At 40.1% G+C, this 24,722-nt stretch overlaps 1 protein-coding gene across 1 annotated transcript in view; it reads right to left on the bottom strand.

Annotated features, from left to right (window-relative positions):
* The window catches only part of syn2b (synapsin IIb), a 392,491-nt gene that overhangs the window by 9,572 nt on the left and 358,197 nt on the right, over positions 1-24,722 (bottom strand). The window contains exon 9 of the mRNA XM_060835534.1: positions 24,204-24,306. Within this exon, the coding sequence (XP_060691517.1) occupies positions 24,204-24,306 (103 nt within the window). The remainder of the gene's footprint in view (positions 1-24,203; positions 24,307-24,722) is intronic.

The raw sequence follows: 24,722 nt of genomic DNA, 5'->3' as shown, positions 1-24,722 counted from the left end.
TTAAAACATTTAAAACACACTCAAAGTTATGAAGTAGAAATTACAGCAAAGCAACTGATGTCTGTGTTTGCAGTTTGCAAACTCATGACAGAGTAATTTCCGACAGTCATAACATTGTATACAACACATGGAGAGCTGAAAAGTGAACTTACTTAAAGGTAAGGTACAGATATGAGTGCTTCTCTTGCAGTAAGAATGAATGTGCTCTGTTGAAGGGTTCTCAACATGTTTGAGATACATTAGCACTGTGTGTATGATGAGGCGATATAACTACACATTCATCCAAAAGGATAAAGTCAGGGTGAGGGCAGCAGCAAATGTTAAGAGTCTGACTACAAGCAGAAAGCAACAGCAGGAGAGAATTATGTGTGGGGAGTCAAAGAGGAAAGGAAGGACTGATAATGTTGGGCCTAAATGATAATAACAAAATAATAGCAAATAAAAATAATTATATATGCAGTGCCTTTAACATATAAACGAATTCAATAATTTCAGACAGTGTGTTGGACAAAAATTGACGATGATCTGTGAAGATCTTTGGGATAATGCAGGGTGCTCAAACACTGAAATACACAGAAGGGTGTCTGACTTTAGAATATAAGACATAGGAGTGAAAAATTTCATCCTCATCTCAATCCGAAATTGTCTGCACCTTACTCCTAAACTGAGTTCCCTGACTCCAGACAGCTCTCCCCTGCCTCCTACCCTCCAAATCCCCTCAGCTTCATAGGAATATACAGGGAAATATCCATATTGCATCTCCTTCACAAGCTCTGAAAGAATTTTGTATGCTTCAATGAGATCACCTCTCATTCTTCCAAACCCCAGAGAATAATATCCCAATCTATTAATCTTTCCTTATAATGTAATTCCTCCATCCTAGGAATTAATTCAGTAAATTTTTTGTTGCCCTCCTTCTATAGGAAGGCATTCTTTTTGTAAATAAATCCAAAATGGCACAAAATACTCCAGAAGTGATGTCACCAAGGCTCTACATAACACAGTCCTGGTGATTATGTATCTTTGTTGTACTTCAGCTGGTGTTGGAAACAAAGCTGCTGGAACTGACTTGCTTTCATATATTACCAACGAAGGAGCAGCTCTCAGAAAGCTTGTACTTCCAAATAAATCTATTGGACTATAACCTGGTACTGTGTGATTTTTAATTTTGGTCACCCCAGTCTGACACCAGCATCTCCACACCGTTCGTATATTACTGCAGCTGAACTTTGAATAGGCATGCATCGCTCACGGATGGGAGAAAGGGCCACTTTTCTGCTGCTAACGTACACAATAAAAATCACCACCAGAGAGAAAATTTGAAGGCCTTATGAAATAACTTGATAGAGGCTAGTATCCCATCATTGAGTCACCCTTTATTGATACATGAAGACTCCCCAACACTGATCCAGCTCTCTGAGTCAGCTGTCAAAGTGAACAGGATGTCTGACACTTTCCATTCAGGGAACTCGTACTCTATGGAGGTCCACCTGGCTGATCACATTACAATCACTGCACTTGCATGTTGTTTCCAAAAAACACTCCTGTATGGAAAGATACAATTTCCCTTAAGGAGCTGTAGGTTGTCTTTCAAAATGGCTGCCAAACCAGATTTCTTGCCCTCTCAATCTGCACGTTTTTGTAGGAATGTGAGTAAACAACCACAGCTTTTCAAGTCCTATCAAATTCAGCCTGGCCATAGAAATGACACAGATCCTCAGGTGACTGTATTGCCTGGGTAGAATAGATACATGCCAACTAAAATGTTCCAGACATGAAAGTCAACTTCATGACATGAAACATTCCCTCTTTCTGAGAGACATGAAACATGAAGCTTTTCAGTTGAATCTGCATTACAAAATCTCCAAGGATATACTTTGCAAAGGTAGTGGCATAGATTTTAATCTATCCTGTCATGGCAGAACACAATAAGTTTAATTAGTTGGGGAGGATGATAAGACTGTAATTGGCATGTGTTCTTCCCTTCTCATCTGGAGAATTTATTGCTACCTTTGCTTCTGAAGCCATGACTCACCTTCTCTCAGCCTAGTACAAATACCTCCCTATTTCTCCTTTTTGTAGCTTTGATAAAGGGTCAATTAGACTCGAAACATCAGCTCTTTTCTCTCCCTACAGATGCTGTCAGACTTGCTGAGATTTTCCAGCATTTTCTCTTTTTTGGTTTCAGATTCCAGCATCCGCAGTAATTTGCTTTTATCCATTCATAAAGTGTTATTTTGTTTTTCACGTACAAAATCACTCTTTTCGGATGAGCAAAGAACTATTAATTTAGGGAAAGACTGTTCCATTTTGCCTGCAATTATCTTTAATACTAGATTTTTCTCCAGTGATTTCAAAAATTGAGATAAGAGCAGCAAACGTATAAGAAATCATGCCTGAAATGTCAATTCTCCTGCTCCTCAGATGTTGCTTGACCTGCTGTGCTTTTCCAGCACCACACTCTTGTGGTTGATATTTACAGTTTGAATCCCAAGTTGGTTTTATCATTTTTCAGTAAGTTTTAAGAATGTGTATTATCACTGAGAGTGAAATCTTTCTTGGCTCTGAGATGGGAGCAATGGTGAGAAACTTGGGAGAATCACAAGCTGTCAAGCGAGGCCTTTCTTGATGTTGAAACTGACAATTAGCAATATTATACAAAGTTCTGGATGCTGAGATAAAACTTTCACTAGTGAGCAAGCCTATTTATGGAGATGATCTTTTATCATCATTCATTATTACCTAATTTTGCCTTATTAATATGCACTCTCCTCTTCTACCATCAGCTATATAGAAGCTAGACACCAAGAAGGCCCAACACAAAAGTCAGAGTGGGTAACTGGAGAGTTTAGCTTGTTACTTGATCCTCTAGGCTTCCATCATGGACATCTTAGGGCATTCTCCATGAGTAGTGACCACAAGTAACCCACAATCATGGATACTAGCATCCAACAGCTACCGGCCTCTTCATCCTTGTGGTACACTCCCAATTAACTTACAGGATGATTCTATATTTAATGCTGCACTTTGTAGTGCACCAGAACCTCCCATTGCAATGTTGCTGTTAGGACACTTCAGGTGTAGGGAGAGGACCTGCTCACAGATTGGACTAGGTTGCTGGTCGGGGCTGTTTATTTGCTCTCTTGGTGTACACTTACTTTAAGTCTACCCGGAGGTCACAGCATTCCAACCATGTCTTAACTCACCTTACTTTAAGTGCGTTGTCCCTTCAGCCAGATACACTGGACTTAACATACTTCTGTCTGGCTTTGATTTATACAGCAAACACAAAGCCAGGCTGCTTATTATGGTTATTAGCAATGATCAGCCAAGGAGGTGGACTGATTGCTTTACAGCACGTTGACATGAGTAACTTGTATCTGCATATTTGCCAGCGACTTACATTGCAAACACATTTGCAGTTAGTTTACAATTAGAAGGCAAAGGATGATGCTGGAGGGATGATTTTGTAATTAGAAGCCTGTGACCAGCAGTGTACCCTTGCTGTTTGTTATGTACATTAACATCTTATACACGAATGTAGAAGATATAATTAGTAATTTTGCAGAAACATTGGTGATGTTGTTGATAGGATGATCTCAGGCTACATTCTGATATTGATCAGCTGGCAAATTGGCCAGGGCAATGGCAGATGGAAATTAATCTGAAAAGTGTGAGGTGATGCATTTTGGGAGGTCTAATAAGAGAAGGATGTACACAATGAATGGTATGTCCTTAGACAGTACTAAGGAAGAAATGGACTTTGGCGCACAAGTTGATATATCCCTGAATGTGTCACCACACGTGGATAGGTTGGTGAAGGCAGCATACGGATGCCTGCCTTCAATAGTTGGGCTGTAGAATATTGAAGTAAGGAAGCCTTGTCCAACTGTGTGCAGTTCTGGTCCCCACACTATTGGAAGGACATGATTGCACTGGAGAGGGTGCAAGGAGATTGTCACAGGCGTACACCACTGGCGAGCTGCTTCTGACTTCATTTGTGTTTTACTTCGACCTACAGCAAAGAGGTAGGTGTATCAGTGACTGTAGTGCAACATGTTTATTTGATATGATTGACATGCCTGAATAGTGAGCAGTGTGTATAAGCTCTGAGAATGCACCTATAAGGCTAGCAGCTAAGTGTTAGTAAGTAAGGGTGAGGTGAAGTTATGAGTGTTATGAATCATGATTGATGAAGATTATTGGTGGTTTGAGTGTGGTGTATTGAACAGCATATGCGTTTAGTAATGCAATTGGTAAAATGTGGCACACTCACTATTCTTGACCATGTGTGAGATTATTGAACTATTCCAGGTCTATTATCTGCTCTCATTGCATTCTCAGAATTTGGCTGGAGTGCTTCTTGCTCACCAATGGATTGAGAATCTTTCTCTTATTCCAAGACCTTCAGTGATATATTAGAGAATTTTAGAGCACACACTGTAGCCTATGATGACATTTCTTTGTCTTTCTTACTTCAAAGGTTCAGTGTAATGAATTATAGCATTCTTTTTAAATGTTAAATGGCTCATGGCTAGTTGAAACTTGTCCTAGCTTTTCTTGATTCTCTGCTTCCTTCACTGGTTTGCAGCCATGCAACAATACCAAACTATAATTATGTAGGTGAGCAGGCAATTCCTGTGTGTGTGGACCTTATCCAATTTATAATTCCTAAAACTCTAAATTTATATTATGGTTCTTCAGATAAATTGATTCAGAAAACTGAAGAAAACTAACAGCATGCATCAAATCTATGAATCAATCATCATGTTAGCATTCATTGGCAGTTCTCAAATGAAATAAATAAAGAAATGTAATGAAAGAATTAGGGAATGATTTCAGTTGATATCTGTCTTCAGTTTTAGGAATGGCAAAATGCTAAATTGAAGGAGCTTAAAGATTACATTTTTAAAAAATGTGCATTTACGATCTGTGACTACATTCTCAAACTAGTTGGTGAAATGAATTGTATAAGCTTATGGCAGCACTGGATAATGCTGCTCTCTATTATGTTTGGTGGAATTATATGCTGTTCAGTCTTTTACAGAGAATGGCACTTCTTCAGTCTTGCAATTTTACAATGTAAAATCAATTTCAATTTCTCTTGCAGTTGTCATGGTTTTGGTTCCTTCTCCATTTATTGGGTGTATTGCTTAAAAGGTCATGGTAACATTTGAAAATAAAGCCCAACAATAATGATTACAATTTCTTTCCTTCTAGCTTCAAATGTCCACTATAAAATTCCAAGTCGTAATATATATTGTATTTCAAATTATATAGCAGACAGATCTACTTTATACTTCAGAGTTCAGGTCTGTTATAAATTTCTCCTCTCATTAGTCACTCTCTTAACTGGGCTTACTTCTGTCAGTCTTTACTCACATTACCTAGTTTTTTGTGTGTAATTCTTGGTAACTCTTTTGCAATGCAAACAGGGTATTTGTGCCTTTGATGTACTTTTGCAATGTTTCTGACAATGGACTGAACAACCAATTCCTGAGATAATGCATATAAAAGCAAATAAACTGCTTAGTTTTAAACTATGGACACAAGGAATAATGGTGAACTGTGGGTCGAACCCACAAAATGAGTACAATTCTACCCTGGCACTGTAATAAAAAAACTCCTTAAGGCTAAATAAATACTTCACTTCATGTTACAATCTATTCTGATTTAATAGCTCTTGGTTGTGTAAGCATGCAGCTGTTAGTCCATCACCGCCACATTCTGTTCCCTTCAATCCCTAACAAATCCCACCTTTGTGCTTTTCTCCTTTCAGCTACCCAGGAAGTGAGATCCGGTCAAGAAGTGCTGGAAGAGCAAGAAATGATAGAAAAAACAGTGATAAAGAGGAAACACTGTTACCCACTCACACTGGTCACCATCAGTTTGATATTGACAGGCTCCCTTTCCATCTCCAACCACGAGGACTGACTCAATACTGACATTTTTTCACAAACCCACCAACTCCCACAGCTACCAGGATTATACCTCCTCCCACCCTACCTCCTGCAAAAATGCTATCCCGTATTCCCAATTTCTCTGCCTCTGCTGCCTCTGCTCCCAGGAGGACCAGTTCCACCACAGAACACATCAGATGACCTCCTTCTTTAAAGACCGAAATTTCCCCTCCCACATTGTTGAAGATGCCCTGCAACACATATTATCCATGTCCCGCACCCCTGCCCTTGAACCCCACCCCTCCAACTGCAACAAGGACACGGTGGCTCAGTGGTTAGCACTGCTGCCTCACAATGCCAGGGACCCAGGTTCAATTCCCACCTTGGGCAACTGTGTGGAATTTGCACATTCTCCCTGTGTCTGTGTGGGTTTCCTCCCACACTCCAAAGATGTGCAGGTCAGATGAATTGGCCATGCTAACTTACCCGCAGTGTTAGGTGCGTTAGTCAGGGGTAAATGTAGGGGAATGGGTGGGTGGGTTGCTCTTCAGAGGGTTGGTGTGGACTTGTTGGGCCGAAGTGCCTGTTTACACACTGTCGGGTATCTAATCTAATCTAAAAAAAACCTCTGGTCCTCACCTTCCACCCCACCAACCTCTGCATAAATCGCATCATCTGCCGACATTTCTGCCACTTACAAATGGACCCCACCACTAGGGATATATTTCCCTTCCCACCCTTATCTGCTTTCTGCAAAGACCATTCCCTCCGCAACTATCTGGTCAGGTCCACGCCCTCTACCAAGCACCCTCCCCTGCTACCGCAGGAATTGCAAAAGCTGTGCCCACACCTCCCCCTTTACCTCTGTCCAGGACCCCAAAGGAGCCTTCCACATCCATCAAAGTTTCACCTGTACATCCACACATGTCATTTACTGTACCTGTTGCTCCCGATGTGGTCTCCTCTACATTGGGGAGACTGCACGCCTTCTTGCAGAACGCTTCAGAGAACATCTCCGGGACACCCGCACCACTGCTCTGTGGCCGAACATTTCAACTCCCACTCCCATTCCGCTGAGGGCCTCCTCCACTGCCACTCCCTCACCACCCGATGCCTGGAGGAAGAACATCTCATCTGCCGCCTCGGGACCCTTCAACCCCAGGGCATCAATGTGGACTTTCACCAGTTTCCCCATTTCCTCTCCCCGCTCTTTACCCCAGTCCCAACCTTTCAGCTCAGCACCACCCTCATGACCTGTTCCACCTGTCAATCTTCCTTCTTACCTATCTGCTCCACCCTCCTCTCTGGCCTATCACTTTTAACCCTACCTCCATCCACCTATTGCACTCTCAGCTACCTTCTGCTCCTCGGATGCTGCCTGAACTGCTGTGCTCTTCCAGCACCACTAAACCAGAATCTGGTTTCCAGCATCTGCAATCATTGTTTTTACCTACTTTCTCTCCAGCCTCACCCCCCTCCCATTTATCTCTCCATCCCTGAGGCTCCCAGCCTCATTCCTGATGAAGGGCTCCAGCCCGAAACGTCGATTTTCCTGCTCCTCAGATGCAGCCTGATCTACTGTGATTTTCCAGCAACACACTCTCAACTCCTATAAACCTGATGGCAAGAACTGTTTCCTCAGAATGTTAAGGTTGTTTGGCATGCAGCAGACCACTGCAAATCCTAATATGGACTCTATCAGGCATTGCAATGTTTATTTAATGTGGTCCGCAAAGTGCAAACATTGTTTTAGCACAGCCATGATCTGCTCTCTAATATTTCTTGTAGCAGCATGGCTGTTGTTATTTGCATGCTGTCATCTGAGTTGTGGACCAGAGCCATGAGTCATGTTGTCAAAGAATGGCCTTCATCACCTTTTGGTTTGTTGTCAACTCAGAGTGAAGGTAGCTTGGACATTGACCTGCATGAAATGCTGTACGTCAGTTTACTCCCTTTTGGTTGTTGTACATCTAAGACTAGACATGGGCTGCCCACAAAGTGAGAAGCGAGAATGGAATATATTCAGATGTTTTAGAGATCTACAGCATTGCAAATCTCTCAAACTGCAGCCTGCTGTAAAACAGAGAATAGTCACTCATGGGGCTATCCTCACCCTTCGATGAGATTGCAGTTCTGATTGCAGCAAGTATCTGATTCATTGAGGATGACATTACTACAGTGAGAGTGTCCTTCCTAATGTTTGCTAGGAGGACTACTGCCTTAATACCCTCAATAGGAACTCCTACTTAAAGCCCTTCTCCCATCCATCAAAAGAAGCTTCTTCTGAACAATGTCATCTCTGCTCATTCTCCCAGTCATGGTGTATTCCAAGGGAAATTCCTACCATTGTTCTCATGTAAAGAAGTTTGTGCAAAACCATTAAAGTCAGAACAAAGTTTTTGCACAGACACCACTCTCTGGACTTTAATGAACTCCAGGAACTGCCAGATGTTTTGAGAATTGCAGTAACAGCCAACTGTAATGAATCAGCAACTAATCTATATGTATTTGATAATACGAAGTGTTTGGAGAAATATGGGCCAGGTGCTGGCAGATGGGACTAGATTGGGTTGGGATATCTGATCAGCATGGTCAGGTTGGACTGAAGGGTCTGTTTCTGTGCTGTTCATCTCTAATCACTTAAATTGTTCGAGGAGGATTGGTGGTCCTTCTGCTGCTGTACACATGCTCAATAATGCATGTTTGATAAAAGATGTTAACTGAAATAGTAGTACTAACATCCAATCAACATCACATGTCGATTAATGTACGAATTTTGTATGTTCTGCATCCTTCAGGTGAATTTTGTGCACCTTTGTCAGGCTTTCACTTGTTAACCACCATTCCTCAATCAGTGTGATGGATGGGTTATTTACTTAAAACATTTGTCTATATATTCACTTAACGAGCATAATTATGGCCATCTGCAAATTCCACTTGGATTTTTACACTATTTGATCATGGGAAATCCTTCCTTTTAATGTACATCAGCATTCTTTGTTTGCCTGATAACTCTCAATTAAAACATAATTATTCATTTACTACAAATATACAGGAAAAGACGTCACAGTGCCTTGTGGCTATGTGGTACCATTCCTACCTCTAAGTCGGATAATCTATGTTCAAGTTCCGCCTGCCAATAGCAAAATAATGTGAACAAATTGATTAAAGTATCTACAGCAATGGTCACGAAAGTTGGCTTACCTGATGTCATGATAAATGATTGTGACTGGTTAAGTTCATAAGAATGGACTGACTTCAAAATTTGCAATAATTGCAGTTGTAAATGCATCTAAAACAGTATTCTTGCTCTGAATACGCTTCAAAACAATCCTGGAAATGCCTAACCAACTCTCCCCTATCTCCTTGCATATTGAGGTAGTTGTACTTTCTTAGGAAGAGGTTTCGTGAGCAATATTGAAAAAGGCTTTGTAATCAAATGGTTGATTTCCTAGTGATCTTGGTGGATCTGAATTCCTTTCCCTGTTGACCTGTTATCATGGCACTATATATTTCAATGACCTATGGTGGCTGATATTTGCTGCTCCAAGTGTTCTTGGCCGCAGTTAAATATTCCACCAGTTACTACTCAAATATGACAATGTGAGAATTTTGAGGTGCTCAGAGACATAATGAACTTTTAATTACATTGTGTGTTTTTTAAAAGGGTGATGTAAAGCCAAAGGTTGACTGCAGAAGCAAATGTAGCGACAGTCTGCTGGGGAACTCTGGAATATCACACATGAAAAGGCTAAGGGAACTTCACATTGCAACCTTTCAATAGGAGAGAGGCAAATCAAAACAAACTGGACAGTGATTTCCTGTGGCTGCAGACAAAATGAGGGACTGACTGGAAGACAGGCATCCACAAGAGAAAGGATCCTTTTTAAATTTAACTTATTACCACCAATTGAAGGTGATGGTTGAATAAAGAAGCTCATCGATCCTCACCTCAAAGCTTGATAATTTGGGGTATCTTGTCTGGAACTGCAACAAATTGGAGAACCCTGCAAGTACTGGTCATAACATACTAAAATGCAAAAGAGAATGCTTTACATATGTTTACTCTTTGTACACAATGATTCCATCTTACATCAGTTAAAACTCTTTGTCCTAACATAGAACATTATAATGCTAATTAAAACACAGATATTTATTATACATTCTACAACAGTAGTGTCTGGTAAAGTTTGTCTATGCCATTTTCTTTGAACTCTCTCTCTAAATACTTTTTCTCTCTAACCCTCCATTTCTCTTCTTTTACATACCGTCCCAATCTATTTCTCTTAAAGAGGTCTTGCTTACTTTAAAAACATCATTATCTTTTATAATATGTGTTTGACTTAGAAAGAGGCAAGAAATTGTTTGGCTGCTTTTTTGTCTGTCTGCCTGTTTTTGCTTGTAGTTCGACTCATGTAAAAATATAAGATCAGAAGACTTTGGAGCAATTGGACATTCAAATCTATCAAGTCTGTTTCTCAATTCAGTAAAACTATGGTTGATCTGATTGCAGCCTTAACACCATCTGCTTCCCTAGACTTGGTTCCCTTATCAGTCAAATATAGGTCGAACATCTAGCTAGCCTTGAATATGCCAACAATCCAGCCTCTGATGGAAATGTGAAAGAGAGATCCAAAGTCAAATAGCTGTCTGAGAGAAAAAATATCCTCATCTGCATCTTAAATGAGAGATCTCTTATCTTTACTCTTGGGAAATAAGGCAGGGTAGGTGACTGAGGTGTCAGTGTGGGGAGCACTTTGGGGCCAGCGACCATAATTCTATTAGTTTTAAAATAGTGATGGAAAAGGATAGACCAGATCTAAAAGTTGAAGTTCTAAATTGGAGGAAGGCTAATTTTGATGGTATTAGGGAAGAACTTTCAAAAACCAACTGGGGGCAGACATTCACAGTAAAGGGACAGCTGGAAAATGGGAAGCCTTCAGAAATGAGATAATGAATGTCCAGAGACAGTATATTCCTGTTAGGGTGAAAGGAAAGCCACTTAGGTGTTGGGAATGCTGGATGACTAGGGAAATTGAGGGTTTGGTCAATAAAAAGAAGGAAACATATGCCAGGTATAGACAGGAGAGATCGAGTGAATCCTGAGAAGAATATAAAGGCAGTAGGAGTATACTTAAGAGAGAAATCAGAAGGGCGAAAAGGGGATATGAGATAGCTGTGGCAAATAGAGTGAAGGCGAATCCAAAGGGTTTTTAAAAATACACTAAGGACAAAAGGGTAACTAGGGAGAGAATAGGGCCCCTCAAAGATCAGTAAGGTGGCCTTTGTGTGGAGCCGCAGGAGATGAGGGAGATACTAAACAAGTATTTTGCATCAGTAATTACTGTGAAGAAGGACATGGAAGATATAAAATGTAGAGAAATAGATGGTGACATCTTGAAAAATGTCCATATTACAGAGGAGGAAGCGCTGGGTGTCTGAAAATGCATAAAGATGGATAAAACCCAGGACCTGATCAGTGTACACTAGAACTCTGTGAGAAGCTAGGGAAGTGATTGCTGGGCCTCTTGCTGAGATATTTGTATCATCGTTGGTCACAGGTGAGGTGCCGGAAGACTGGAGGTTCACTAACATGGTACCACTATTTAAGAAAGATGGTAAGGACAAACCAGGGAACTACAGACCTTTGAGCTTGATATCAGTGATGGGCATGTTACAGAGTCATACAGATGTACAGCACAGAAACAGACCCTTCGGTCCAACTCGCTCATGCTGACCAGATATCCCAAGCCAATCTAGTCCCATCTGCCAGCACCTGGCCCGTATCCCTCCAAACTCTTCCTATTCATATACCCATCCAGATGCCTTTTAAATGTTGCAATTGTACTAGCCTTCACCACTTACTCTGGCAGCTCATTCCATACACATACCACCTTCTGCGTGAAAAAGTTGCCCCTTAGGTCTCTTTTATATCTTTCCCCTCTCACCCTAATCCTATGCCCTCTGGTTCTGGACTCCCCCACTCCAGAGAAAAGACTTTGTATATTTATCCTATCCATGCCCTTCATGATTTCATAAAACTCTATTAGGTCACCCCTCAGCCTCTGATGCTCCAGGGAAAACAGCCCTAGCCTATTCAATCTCTCCCTATAGCTCAAATCCTCCAACCCTGGCAACATCCTTGTAAGTCTTTTTCTGAACCCGTTCAAGTTTCACAACTTTCTGATAGAAAGGAGACCAGAATTGCACGCAATATTCCAACAGTGGCCGAACCAATGCCCTGTACAGCCCTAACATGACCTCCCAACTCCTATACTCAATACTCTAACCAATAAAAGCATACCAAATGCCTTCTTCACTATCCTATCTATTTGCAACCCTATGAGGGGCTATGAAGCCGCACTCCAAGGTCTCTTTGTTCAGCAATACTCCCTAGGACCTTACCATTAAGTGTAGATTTGCTTTCCCAAAATGCAGCACCTCACATTTATCTAAATTAAACTCCATCTGCCACTTCTTAGCCCATTGGACCATCTGATCAAGATCCCGTTGTAATCTGAGGTAACCTTCTTCGCTGTCCACTACACCTCTAATTTTGGTGTCATCTGCAAACTTACTAAGTGTACCTATTATGCTCACATCCAAATCATTTATACTAATCAGTTTCCCGTGGGGAACTTTTTCAAACGCCTTACTGAAGTCCATATAGATCACATCTACCACTCTGTATTCATCAATTCTCTTTGATACTTCTTCAAAAAGCTCAATCAAGTTTGTGAGACATGATTTCCCACGCACAAAGCCATGTTGACTATTCCTAATAGGTTCTTTATTGGTCAGAGCATTGAGTACAGGATGTTGGTTAGGCTACTTTTGGAATATTTCATGCAGTTCTGGTCTCTTTCCTATCAGAAGGATGTTGTGAAACTTGCAAGGGTTCAAAAATATTTACAAGGATATTGCCTGGGTTGGAGCATTTGAACTATAGGGAGAGGTTGAAAAGGCTGGGGCCATTTTCCCTGCTGCAGGCTGAGGGTGAGGGGTGACCTTATAGACATTTATAAAATCATGAAGGGCATGCATAGGGAAAATAGACAAGGTCTTTTCCATGGAATTTGGGAGTCCAGAAGTAGAGGGCATAGGTTTAGTGTCAGAGGGGTAAGATATAGAAGAGACCTGAGGAGCAACCCTTTCTCGCAGAGGTGGTGCACGTATGGAATGAGCTGTCAGAGGAAGTGGTGGAGACTGGTACAATTGCAACTTTTTTAAAGGCATCTGGATGGGTGTATGAATAGGAAGGGTTTGGAGGGATATGGGCCAGGTGCTGGCAAGTGGGACTAGATTGGGTTGGGATATCTAGTCAGCGTGGACGAGTTGGACCGAAGGGTGTGTTTCCATGCTGTACACCTCTATGACTCTGTGACTCTTGGTTTGAGAATCCCATATGAGAGGCAACATTTTCTGATCATTTGCCCTGTCATGATCCCTCAACATCTTACACGTTGCAATAAGAACATCTCTCATTCTTCTAAATTCCAATGAATGTAGGCCCAACTAATCTGAAGAAGTGTCACTGGATCCAAAACATTAGTTCTGCTTTCTCTCCACAGATGCTGCCAGATCTGCTGAGTTTGTCCAGAAGTTTCTGTTTTAGTTTCAGATTTCCAGCACAGCATTTCTTTGTTTTATTTTATCACCCCAGGAATCAGCTTAGTGAGCCTTCTCTGAACTACCTCCAAAGCAAGTATGTCCTTCAGAGTGTGAGCCTGGTCCTTTTCAATTTCTCAATCAAAATAAGAGGAAATAGTTAGCTGGCTCCAAAATTCAGCTTTCTGTTGTGAAAATTTGGAATTACCTTTAAGAAAGCCCCCGCCCCTCCATCCCAGCCACATCCTCTGTTCTCGTTCGATCTGTCTTGGCAGCTCAGAAGTATAATTGTTTATCCATTCTTTTTGTCATTATCACTTGTATTCTCCTCTTGTATCCTGACTCTTCCTTTCCTCAATGTACCACATGAAAAAATAATATTTTAACTACGACACAGCATTACAGAGTGTAATCTGTTCCTTAAAACAAACGGCACTAGTTGTTCCAGATAATTCCCTGGCAGAAGGTTGACATTTTAAAGTACATCAGAGTAAGCTGAAACTTTTCAAAGCAAGTTAATATGATATTGCTCCTTAGATTCTGATGCAGAGATAGCATCATTTGCCTAGTAATACTAGTAATGCTGTAGGGTTATACGTTCATATCCTGTTCTAGCAGCTGGTGAAATCTGAATTCAATGCATAAAATGTGGAATTGAAAATGAGGCTCAGTAATGGTGACTATGAAATATTTGCAAATTGTCGTAAAAAGGGTCTATCTGGTTCACTGATATCATTTAGGGAAGGAAATCTGCCATCCTTTCCAGATCTTTAAGTGACTCCAAACACAGAACAATATTGTTGATTCTAAATGCCATTTGAAATCATCTAGGAAGCCACTCAGTTCGGGGGCAATTAGGGATAGTCAACAATGCTAACCTTGTCAGCCATTCCATGAAAGAGTGAAAATAATCTCAAATTCAATTAATTGTAAAATAAGATAATAGATGCATTTTAAACTAAGTTACAACAATAAATTGACATGAATAGCAGAGAACACTACACAGAATAATTAGTACCTAATTCCAAAGAGGAGGTTGACAGCCATTTTTCTGGGCATTTTTCTAGTGTCGCATTATTCATTATAATCCACTAAAATTCAGAACCTTCTTCAGAGAAGCAGTGATATTTTTTGAAACCAATTTTGTATACCATTACCTACTTAGCACGTACACAACACATCCACTGAGCTTGGGTGAACAATGGACATAGTGCCTTTCATTGTAACTAAACTGGCAGGCCTTTACCACCAGATCTATTGCAATGCTCAGTGAAAATTGCAGTAACATTAGCATTCACATTTGCTCCAGTTTTATTAAACATATTCGAGCATCCATCATGTCTCCAGTTAATGTCGGTGATAATGAAAGGTTTTCTAATTTATGCAAATGTGTAATGACTATCTGGTGACAGCAAGGAAAATCAAACCGCTAAGGAGTTGTCAAATTCAGGAAAATAATGACAACCCTGAATAGAGAAACAAATTATCTAAAAGGTTAAAGAGATTGCCAGGATATAATGTAGAGGGGGAAAATGAAACATACAGAGTGATATTCCTGGTGCAAGGACATTTCATAGTGTACTCAATTCATTTGTAATGGCCTTCATTTTATTTGTGTTTGCAGTGACCTTGATTATTGCTGTGGCAGCTGATTATTCATTGCACACCTTGCTGCATATGATAATCATTTTTGCATCCAAAGTACACAACTGAATGATACTAAATTTGCATGTGCTTGAATCTGAGCAGTTTGTGATAATTTGAACAATTTCATGCTTATTGACAGACCCAGGGGTTTAAACAATTGAAGATTGTTGTGTAAAAAGTGAATGAATATTTTGATTTAGAAATATTAGAAAACAAAATTCCTAATGAGAAGTTTACAACAACACGACAGCTTAGTGGGTCGGTATCATGTTTATGTATGACACTATCTTCTTTTCACTGTTCTTCATTATCTGTACCAGCATATCCTCTATTTCTTGATCCCTTATGTGTTCAGTTAACTTTCCCTTTGATGAGTCTTTGTAATAGATCTCAACTATTCTTTGTATGTTCCATATTCTTCATTCTTTGGATAAAGATGTTTCTCTTGAATTATTAGTAACTAATGTAAACTTATGAGGCCCCTCCCCAAGTGGAAAATATTTTAGTATGTCTACTTCATCAGAATATTTCATTAACTTAAAGCCTTTGATCAGACCACTCCTCAGACTTCTATCTACAGGGATTAAAAAAAAGAGACTCAGCTTGTTTGTCATTTTGTGATATATATTATTTCTAGGTTCTGGTGACAGTATATGAATAGACACCCCAAACACTGTGTACAATGTCCCAAAAGTGACCTAACCCAAGGTTCAAGACAAGTTTAACATAATTTCTCAACTTTTTGGATGCAGGATTATAAAACAAGCAAACCAAACACTAAAATTTGCTTCTAACATTAATCAGAAGCAAGAACAGTCCACCCAGCTTCTTTAGGGTGTTCTGTCATTCAATAAAGTCATGGAATAGAAATGAAAAGTAGGGAAATTATGTTCAATCTGTATCGAACATTGTTGACGCCACACTTGGTGGACTTCACGCAGTTCTGGTCATAAAAGGGTTATAGTGGCACTGGAGAGGATGCAGAGACAATTTTGAAGGATGATTCATTGTGGAAGTGCATAGATTTACACACCTGCAACGGATTGAGAAGCTGTGTTTCCTCCTCCTTGAAAGAAAGAAGGTTGAAATGGGACCTAATAGAGGTAATTAAAATTATGAAAGATTTTGAAAGAGTGGAGAGAGAGAGAATGTTTTCTCTTGAGGGGAAATATTATAACTAGAGTCTATCAATATAAGATACTCACTAAGAAAATGAACATGTGATTCAGAAGAAACTTGTTTTGTCCAAAGAGCTGTGCAAATCTGCAATATGCTTCCATGAGGATTGGTTAATGGAAACAAATCACAGAATCCCTACTATTTGGCCCATCGAGTCCACACCTGCCCTACGAAGATAATTCCACCCAAACCCATCCTATCCCTGCAACCCTGCATTCCCCATGGCTTATCCACCTGACTTACACATTCCTGAATACTATGGACAATTTACCATGGCGAATACATCTAACTTGCACTTCTTTGAACTTTGGGAGGAAACCAGAGCTCCCAAAGAAAACATACACAGATTTAGGGAGAATGTGCAAACTCCACACAGATAGTCGCCCAAGGGTGAAATCTAACTCAAGTCCTTGGTGCTGTGCCACAGTGCCAGCAAATATAGACGCATTTAAGGGAAAGCAAATCAATCATATGAAGGAAAAGAAAATGAAGAGCAATAATGACAGACTTGGATGAGGAATGGTGGTAGAAGGCTCAGACGGAGTATAAGTTCGGGCATGGCCTAATTAGCTAATTGTTGTGTTTCTGTTTCACACATTGTCTATAATCCAATTACATTCCTCTGTGAATGAACCCTGCTGCTTGATATTTTTTAAACATCTTGATTAATTTACAACACACTCCTATTGATTTATGAATGTGCACCCTGCAACCTCTTTGCCCCCCCCATGCCTTTTAGGCACTTATCATGCAAACAGAATGTGGCTTCTTTATTCTTCACCTCACCTGAAATTCAGTTGCCAAGCAGTGATAGGAAATTCATGCATGTGCTGAAGTTTAAATTAACAACCTTTACAAAATATTTATGGAAAATTCTTGTGGTCTAATGTGTTTCAATCCAGTGGTTGACATAGACTTGCTCCCATTCCATGTTACTTCCATATCAGAAGGAAAGTTATTCATTAAATTATGCAAATTATGTTTTATGTAACTTGAGTACTGATTTAAATGTGATTATCTTCCACTACAATCCATATAATACATACTTTGTTCACAATCGATTTCCTATAAAATCTGAATAATTTATTTGCTACTACTTAGCTCCAAAAAGCTTTATAACAGTTTTAGTATCAGCCATGTTTGAACACTGATTGAAGATTTGTAGCTCGGGTATCCGTTGTTGTGGTTCTGCTCGCCGAGCTGGAAGTTTTTGCTGCAAACGTTTCGTTCCCTGGCTAGGGAACATCATCAGTGCTGTTGGAGCCTCGTGTGAAGTGCTGCTTTGATGTTTCTTCCGGTATTTATATTGGTTTGTTCTTGCCGCTTCCGGGTGTCAGTTTCAGCTGCAGTGATTTGTATGTGGGGTCCAGGTCGATGTGTCTGTTGATGGATGTTCTTGCCGTTTCCGGGTGTCAGTTTCAGCTGTAGTGGTTTGTATATGGTGTCCAGGTCAATGTGTCTGTTGATGGAGTTTGGGGATGAATGCCATGCTTCTAGGAATTCTCTGGCTGTTCTCTGTCTGGCTTGTCCTATGAAAGTGGTGTTTTCCCAGTCAAATTCATGTTGCTGGTTGTCTGAGTGTATGGCTACTAGAGATAGCTGGTCGTGTCGTTTTGTGGCTAGCTGATGTTCATGGATGCGGATTGTTAGCTGTCTTCCTGTTTGTCCTATATAGTGTTTTGTGCAGTCCTTGCATGGTATTTTGTAAACTACGTTAGTTTGGCTCATGCTGGGTATTGGGTCCTTTGTTCTAGTGAGTTGTCCACTATCATAGGACAAGCCAGACAGAGAACAGCCAGAGAATTCCCAGAAGCATGGCATTCATCCCCAAACTCCATCAACAGACACATTGACCTGGACACCATATACAAACCACTACAGCTGAAACTGACACCCGGAAACGGCAAGAACATCCATCAACAGACACATCGACCTGGACCCCACATACAAATCACTGCAGCTGAAACTGACACCCGGAAGCGGCAAGAACAAACCAATATAAATACTGGAAGAAACATCAAAGCAGCGCTTCACACGAGGCTCCAACAGCACTGATGATGTTCCCTAGCCAGGGAACGAAACGTTTGCAGCAAAAACTTCCAGCTCGGCGAGCAGAACCACAACAATGTTTGAACACATTGGCCTTTTCTTGATTTGGTGATGTGCAATGAGGCAGACTTGATTAGAGAGCTGAAAAGTTTTATTACCTCATGGGATGTTGTTGACTGGACTAGCATTTTTTTTCCCCATCTCTTGTTGCCATTGAGAAGGTGGCAGTGAGCTGCATTCTTGAAGTCCACCGCCATGCAAGACTGGATGTGGCAGGACTGCAGAGCTTAGACCAGATATGATGGCTGTGGGATTGTTTAGACCTGTGTATCACTTGCTGCTTCTGCTGTTTAGATTAGATTAGACTTACAGTGTGGAAACAGGCCCTTCAGCCCAACAAGTCCACACCGACCCGCCGAAGCGCAACCCACCCATACCCCTACATTTACCCCTTACCTAACACTACGGGCAATTTTGCTTGGCCAATTCACCTGACCCGCACATCTTTGTGACTGTGGGAGGAAACCGGAGCACCCGGAGGAAACCCACGCAGACACGGGGAGAACGTGCAAACTCCACACAGTCAGTCGCCTGAGTCGGGAATTGAACCCGGGTCTACAGGCGCTGTGAGGCAGCAGTGCTAACCACTGTGCCACCGTTTAGTAGGCATGCAGTTCTGTTTGGTAGCTTCATCAGGTTGATGCCTCATTTTGAGGTATGCCTGGTGCTGCTTCTATCATGCCCACCTACATTCTCCATTAAACCAGGCTTGATGGTAATGGTTGAGTGGGAGAATATACTGGGCCATGAGGTTGCAGATTGTGCTGATGGCCCACAGTGCCTCATGGATGAATTGCTAGATCCATTTGAAGTGTTTGGTTCTCTCACAGCAATAGTGCCACACAACACGATGGAGGAACTCTTCACTGTGACCATAAATGATACATTTCACCCTGCAGTTGAAACTATTTTGTTCCTAAATCAAATTTACTTATTAAAGTTAAGATTTCCCTTAACATATTTGCATGGCATTTGAAAAAGGCAGTTTACACAAAATAGAATAAGTTTTCCTGTCCAAGGTGTACTGCTGCTTAAAGGTAGTATGTGATGTGCAGAACATCAGTATGCTGGTTACCATTGCATCTGAAATGTTGAAAGTAACCAGGTTCACAGACCAGTGCAAAAGTGATATAAATATTGTGTCAGATGTATTCACAATTTAACAAATGCACAATGACAAATGCTACAGAGTAAGTGTTTCAAAATACACTTTTAGAAAATATGTCAGGTACTGTACGCTAGTGATGATCAGAGTTTTTGATAAAAGATTACGTTTGATTGTCAATGGACATTCCAGGCACAGTGTTACAACTTCCACCTGTAAGCAGTGTGAAATCAGAGGAGTGGGTGCACCCTAGCATCAGTGGGTCACCAGGTTTCCAACTGGCTATCCTTGGTTGTCTTCAGCATTGTGCAGTCACTAAATATGGGTGGCAGAATGATGAAGGACTTTAATTTACTATGGAGAGAAATAAATGTACAAATACACCTTCTCATTTAAAATACTGCAATGCGTCAGTTGACTGCAATTTAGTATACCTATTAATCTTCCTCTAATTCTTTCCACCTCTACAGTCTTTCATTAACTTGGCAATATGAAAAATAATTGTTTCTTTGCTGATTCTCGTAGAACTTTCTACTTTATTTAATTCAAAACAGAATAGTGGAGTATAAGAAAAAGTAATCCTTCCACAGATTTTGTGCTATAACGAAGATAAGGCTGATTAGGTAGATATACAGAATTATTTTACATTTGAGAAGGAATCCAAATCTAGAGTTCATAAATGTATAAAATGTGAATAAACTGTTGGGATTGCTATTTCTCAATTTTTGTGAAGTTCATATATTAACATTTAGTATTAATATGGTAAATAAGTTTTACAAATTTCAGTTTTGTTCTCAAATGAACTTCGTACTTTAATGTTCTCTCTGAAGTACATCTGGTTACTGCAGACTAAAACACAATAGTTACATGTGTAATATAAGTTTATTAATATCAATAAATTTTGCTAAATAATATTACTGTTAGTCACACCAACCATGCCCCTCAGTACCAATAAGAAGTTCATTACCTACAACTAACTACCCATTAGTGACCTCTTTTATAAGTGTTAGCAACTACACCATAGGAATTACAACATTAATTACATCATAGTACCTGGACCACTTGCTTTATTCAATTATCGCTCATATTCAATTTCACTCTGACTTTAAGTTTTGAACCAGCTTGCTTTAATACTGAATTAAAAAAATGCTTTGCACAGCTTTTTCCATTGGATTCTAGATTTGTAAAGAATCATAGTTTAGACAATGAATACAAAAAGAAATAATGAAGTATTCTATAGAGGCATAAGTAACAAAAGGAGATTAAGATATGCAAGTAGCAACTAGTTGAGGAGTTAAATAAACTTAAAGGGAACAGCACTGAAATGGGAGACATTGTGAACAGATACTTTCAATCAGTTCTCATTGAAAAGACTAACAAGGAGAAATTTACACGAGCAGAAGATCTCAAAAATATTACACCCATATCGAATGTGGTCTCACAATTCTGTTAGGTGGGCATTTCCAGGATTTTCCCCAAGAGACTATAATGAAGAAATGGTGATATATGTCTGAGTTCAGATGGTTTGAATTGGGGCAAATGTTTATCCTGAGCAGCACCCATTGTCCTTACCCTTCCTGATAGACAAAGTTTGGAAATGAAATCTGCTGTTGATTGGTGTATTTCTGCCCTGCAGCATGGAGAGAGCAGACACAGCAGCTACAATATGTCAATGGTGGGGGGAATGTTTAAACCAGTGAATGGGTTACTGATCTAGCAATCTATTTGTCTTGGATAGTGTTAAACCTGTCAGTTTTTCTGCATCCAGTGCAAGAAATTAAAGAATATTCCATCACACCTGACTTCTATATTTTAGTTGGTAGAAAGGCTTTACTAAAAAAAAACAAAAATGAACCACTTTTGGTAGAAAAACTAACTTCTAACCTGGTAGCATAGTTATGACATTTGAATAAAAAAATTTATTTGATTGTCTGGGCAATGGTCATACTCAGGTTTATGATGGGAGGGACTCAATTATTCATTCAACACTGATTGTCAAAGAGAGGTGATGACTTTTTTATGTATGAAAACTAGACAATGTTGAGGTCTAGATGCATGTGATATGAGCCACTTTTTCATCTGAGAAATTGCAAATGGAGTTGAAATCCTTGCAAACATCAGTGAAAAGTCTCCACATCTGACTGGATGATAGTTGCCAAGGAACTTTTTGTAAATGAGGAAAAGAAGCCATAGATTAATAGTGAACTCCAGAGATGCCGGGGTAAAGGGTGGAAGAAGAAATATTGAGTTGGGATGCATCGGTTTAATTATACTGATGGCAATGTCACTGAGTTAGACAACCTTGGAAAAGCATTGCAGGAAATGATATGGTTGACCATGTCAAAGGCTTCAAGGAGGACAAGGAGGGACATGGTTACAGTATGAGCAGGTTATCACTTGTGCATTTTTTTCGAGGTGTTTCAGCACTGTAGCGCAGAAGCCAGAAATTCACCTTTAGAATTACAGGAAAGTTGAATATGTATTGGGAAGCATAACAGCTTAGGATCTTTGAAGAGAAGGATGTTGCCAGGGTTGGAGGATCTGAGCTAAAGGGAGAGGCTGAACAGGCTGGGGCTGTTTTCCCTGGAGCGTCGGAGGCTGAGAGGTGACCTTAAAGAGGTTACAAAATTATGAGGGGTATGGATAGGATAAATAGACAAAGTCTTTTCCCTGGGGTCGGGGTGTCCAGAACTAGAGGGCATAGGTTTAGGGTGAGAGGGGAAAGATATAAAAGAGACCTAAGGGGCAACTTTTCCACACAGAGGGTGGTACGTGTATGGAACGAGCTGCCAGAGGATGTGGTGGAGGCTGGTACAATTGCAACATTTAAGAGGCATTTGGATGGGTATATGAATAGGAAGGGTTTGAGAGATATGGGCCGGGTGCTGGAGATGGGACTAGATTGGGTTGGGATATTTGGTCGGCATGGACAGGTTGGACCAAAGGGTCTGTTTCCATGCTGTACATCTCTATGATTCTGTGACTCTATAAATGGAAAACTTGATCTAGAACAGATGAACTTGCTATTTTGAAACAAGAAGGGGTTGAAAGCAGTACTTTTAGAGAGCTAAAAATATGGAACAAAAGGAAAAAACAAACTAATGAATCTGTCTTCAGTACATTTCACATATAAAATAATATATGATAAACAGCAATAACAATGGCATGTTACAGGATTGATTTAAACACAAGAGATCTAAAAATATGAGGAGCTCAAAACTGAGCGTTGAGCTCACAAGCTCGTGAAATGCTCGTGTCTTTGTTGTGTATGTACATTGTACCTTGAACTTTTAGTTTGGGATTGAACCTTCAGTGGATCAATAAAGCAACTGGTTTGTAATACTAATAAACAGACAGAAGATAATTACAATTCAAAGATTGCTCCATGCACATTTATAGAGGTTAGAGTTAGAGGTGTAAAAATAATATACAACAAGAGGACCTTGCGTGGTTTCATAATGGAGCTGATGTGTTTGGCAAGATTGAAGTTATATTGATTGTACTCAAACACAATCTGCAGTCTCATGACTTGGTATATTGCAAATGCTGTAATTATCATCAATCCAGGGGATCAACTCTGGTTCAATGGAGAGTACATGAGGGCACAACAAGGCAAACCGAGAAAGGAAACTGTGTCAACTGGTGAAGCTACAACACAGAACTACTTATTTGCCAAACAGAATAACCAGCAAGTGATACCACAATCAATGGATCATATCTTCATTCTCCAATTCTGCCAAATCTAGTTGAGAATGGTGTAACAAGAGAAGGATCCGCAAATATCAATGATTGGGACCTAACACATCTGTGCAAAGATAAGGCTGCAGCACTAGCAACAATGTTCAGCCAAAAGTGCTGAGTGGTTAGTCCATCTCAGCCTTCATCGGAGCTCCCCAGAAATACAGGTGTCAATCTTCAGTCACTTCAATTCACACCCTGTGATATCAAAATGGCTAAGGCACTGAATATTGCAATAGCATGTACCATATCAACATCCTGGAAATAGTACTAAAACCATATATTCCAGAATTTGCTGTGTGTCTAGCCAATTTGTTCCAGTACAGCTACAACACTGGTGTTTAACTAAAAATGTGGAAAACTGCTCAGTTTTGCCCTGTAGATCAAATATAAGTAAATGAAGGGATCTCAAGATCCTTCAAAGAATAGGCAAAACATTGGGTGGAACTAAATGTACAGTGGGGCCATCTTGAAACTTATAAGCTTAAAAATAATTGTGTTCATAATTAAGTTACTAGTACTTGCTTTGCTTAAGTACAGTAAATATCTTAGTGTTAAATATGAACTCTGTGACGCAATTCTTTTAGTTGATAACTTGAAGTTCACATTTCATTTTAAACATCATCAGTCACTACTGAGATCATAGAACATTCTCCTTTTTTTCATTGATTTGCTTTAAACTGGATACCAGTATTTGCTGCTTGTCTACTCCATGGTAATTAATTAAAATAAATTTGCATGATATTTCCCATGGAATTAAGTGTTTGTGGTTTGTGGCATTAGGGCTGACATAGTAATGAGATTTGCATAAAGCAGAATACATTGCTAATTACTTCTATTGACCATTGCTAGATGGGGTTGGGTGGTGTGGTGATCCATCAGGGTCTTGCTGTTCCCCTTTCCCCTCCCCTTCTTACCTCAATTATATAATCCTTTCCATCCTTTCCATGGACAGCTTTCACAGCGCAGATATCCAACCCACCAAACATTTCACAGCATTTATCAACCCAAAATCTGTACCTGTCATAGTGAAAAGAAAACATAGATTTCAGCTGGTGTCCAAAGATTTCATTTCATTTCAACTCTGCCACCTTTTCAAACAGATCACAAACATTCCTGTAACAATGAGAAAAGAACTTCTTCCACTACTTTCAAGAATTTTTTCTACTGTACAGAGAAAATGATTGATGTCCTTGTGCTCAACTTTATCTGTGTATGGAAAGACAGAAGTCTTAATTTTAATCATTATGTGTACAGAGAAAGACAGCTGACCAACCATTCTGGTGTGAGTGGCCTGGAAAATCTTAACACATATGTTTCATCAGCATTGACTTTGTTGGCCTGGTGCTTAGACCAAGTGGGAAGCTGTAGCTAATTGGTGTCTTGAAGCAGGATTTTGGGCTCAGGAGCTCACTGCAACCGACCTGAAACAATGG

This window comes from Hemiscyllium ocellatum, chromosome 14 (assembly GCF_020745735.1).
Source record: "Hemiscyllium ocellatum isolate sHemOce1 chromosome 14, sHemOce1.pat.X.cur, whole genome shotgun sequence".
Lineage (NCBI taxonomy): Eukaryota > Metazoa > Chordata > Chondrichthyes > Orectolobiformes > Hemiscylliidae > Hemiscyllium > Hemiscyllium ocellatum.
The sequence above is the reverse complement of the archived record's forward strand: the minus strand, read 5'-3'. Positions and strand labels throughout refer to the sequence as shown.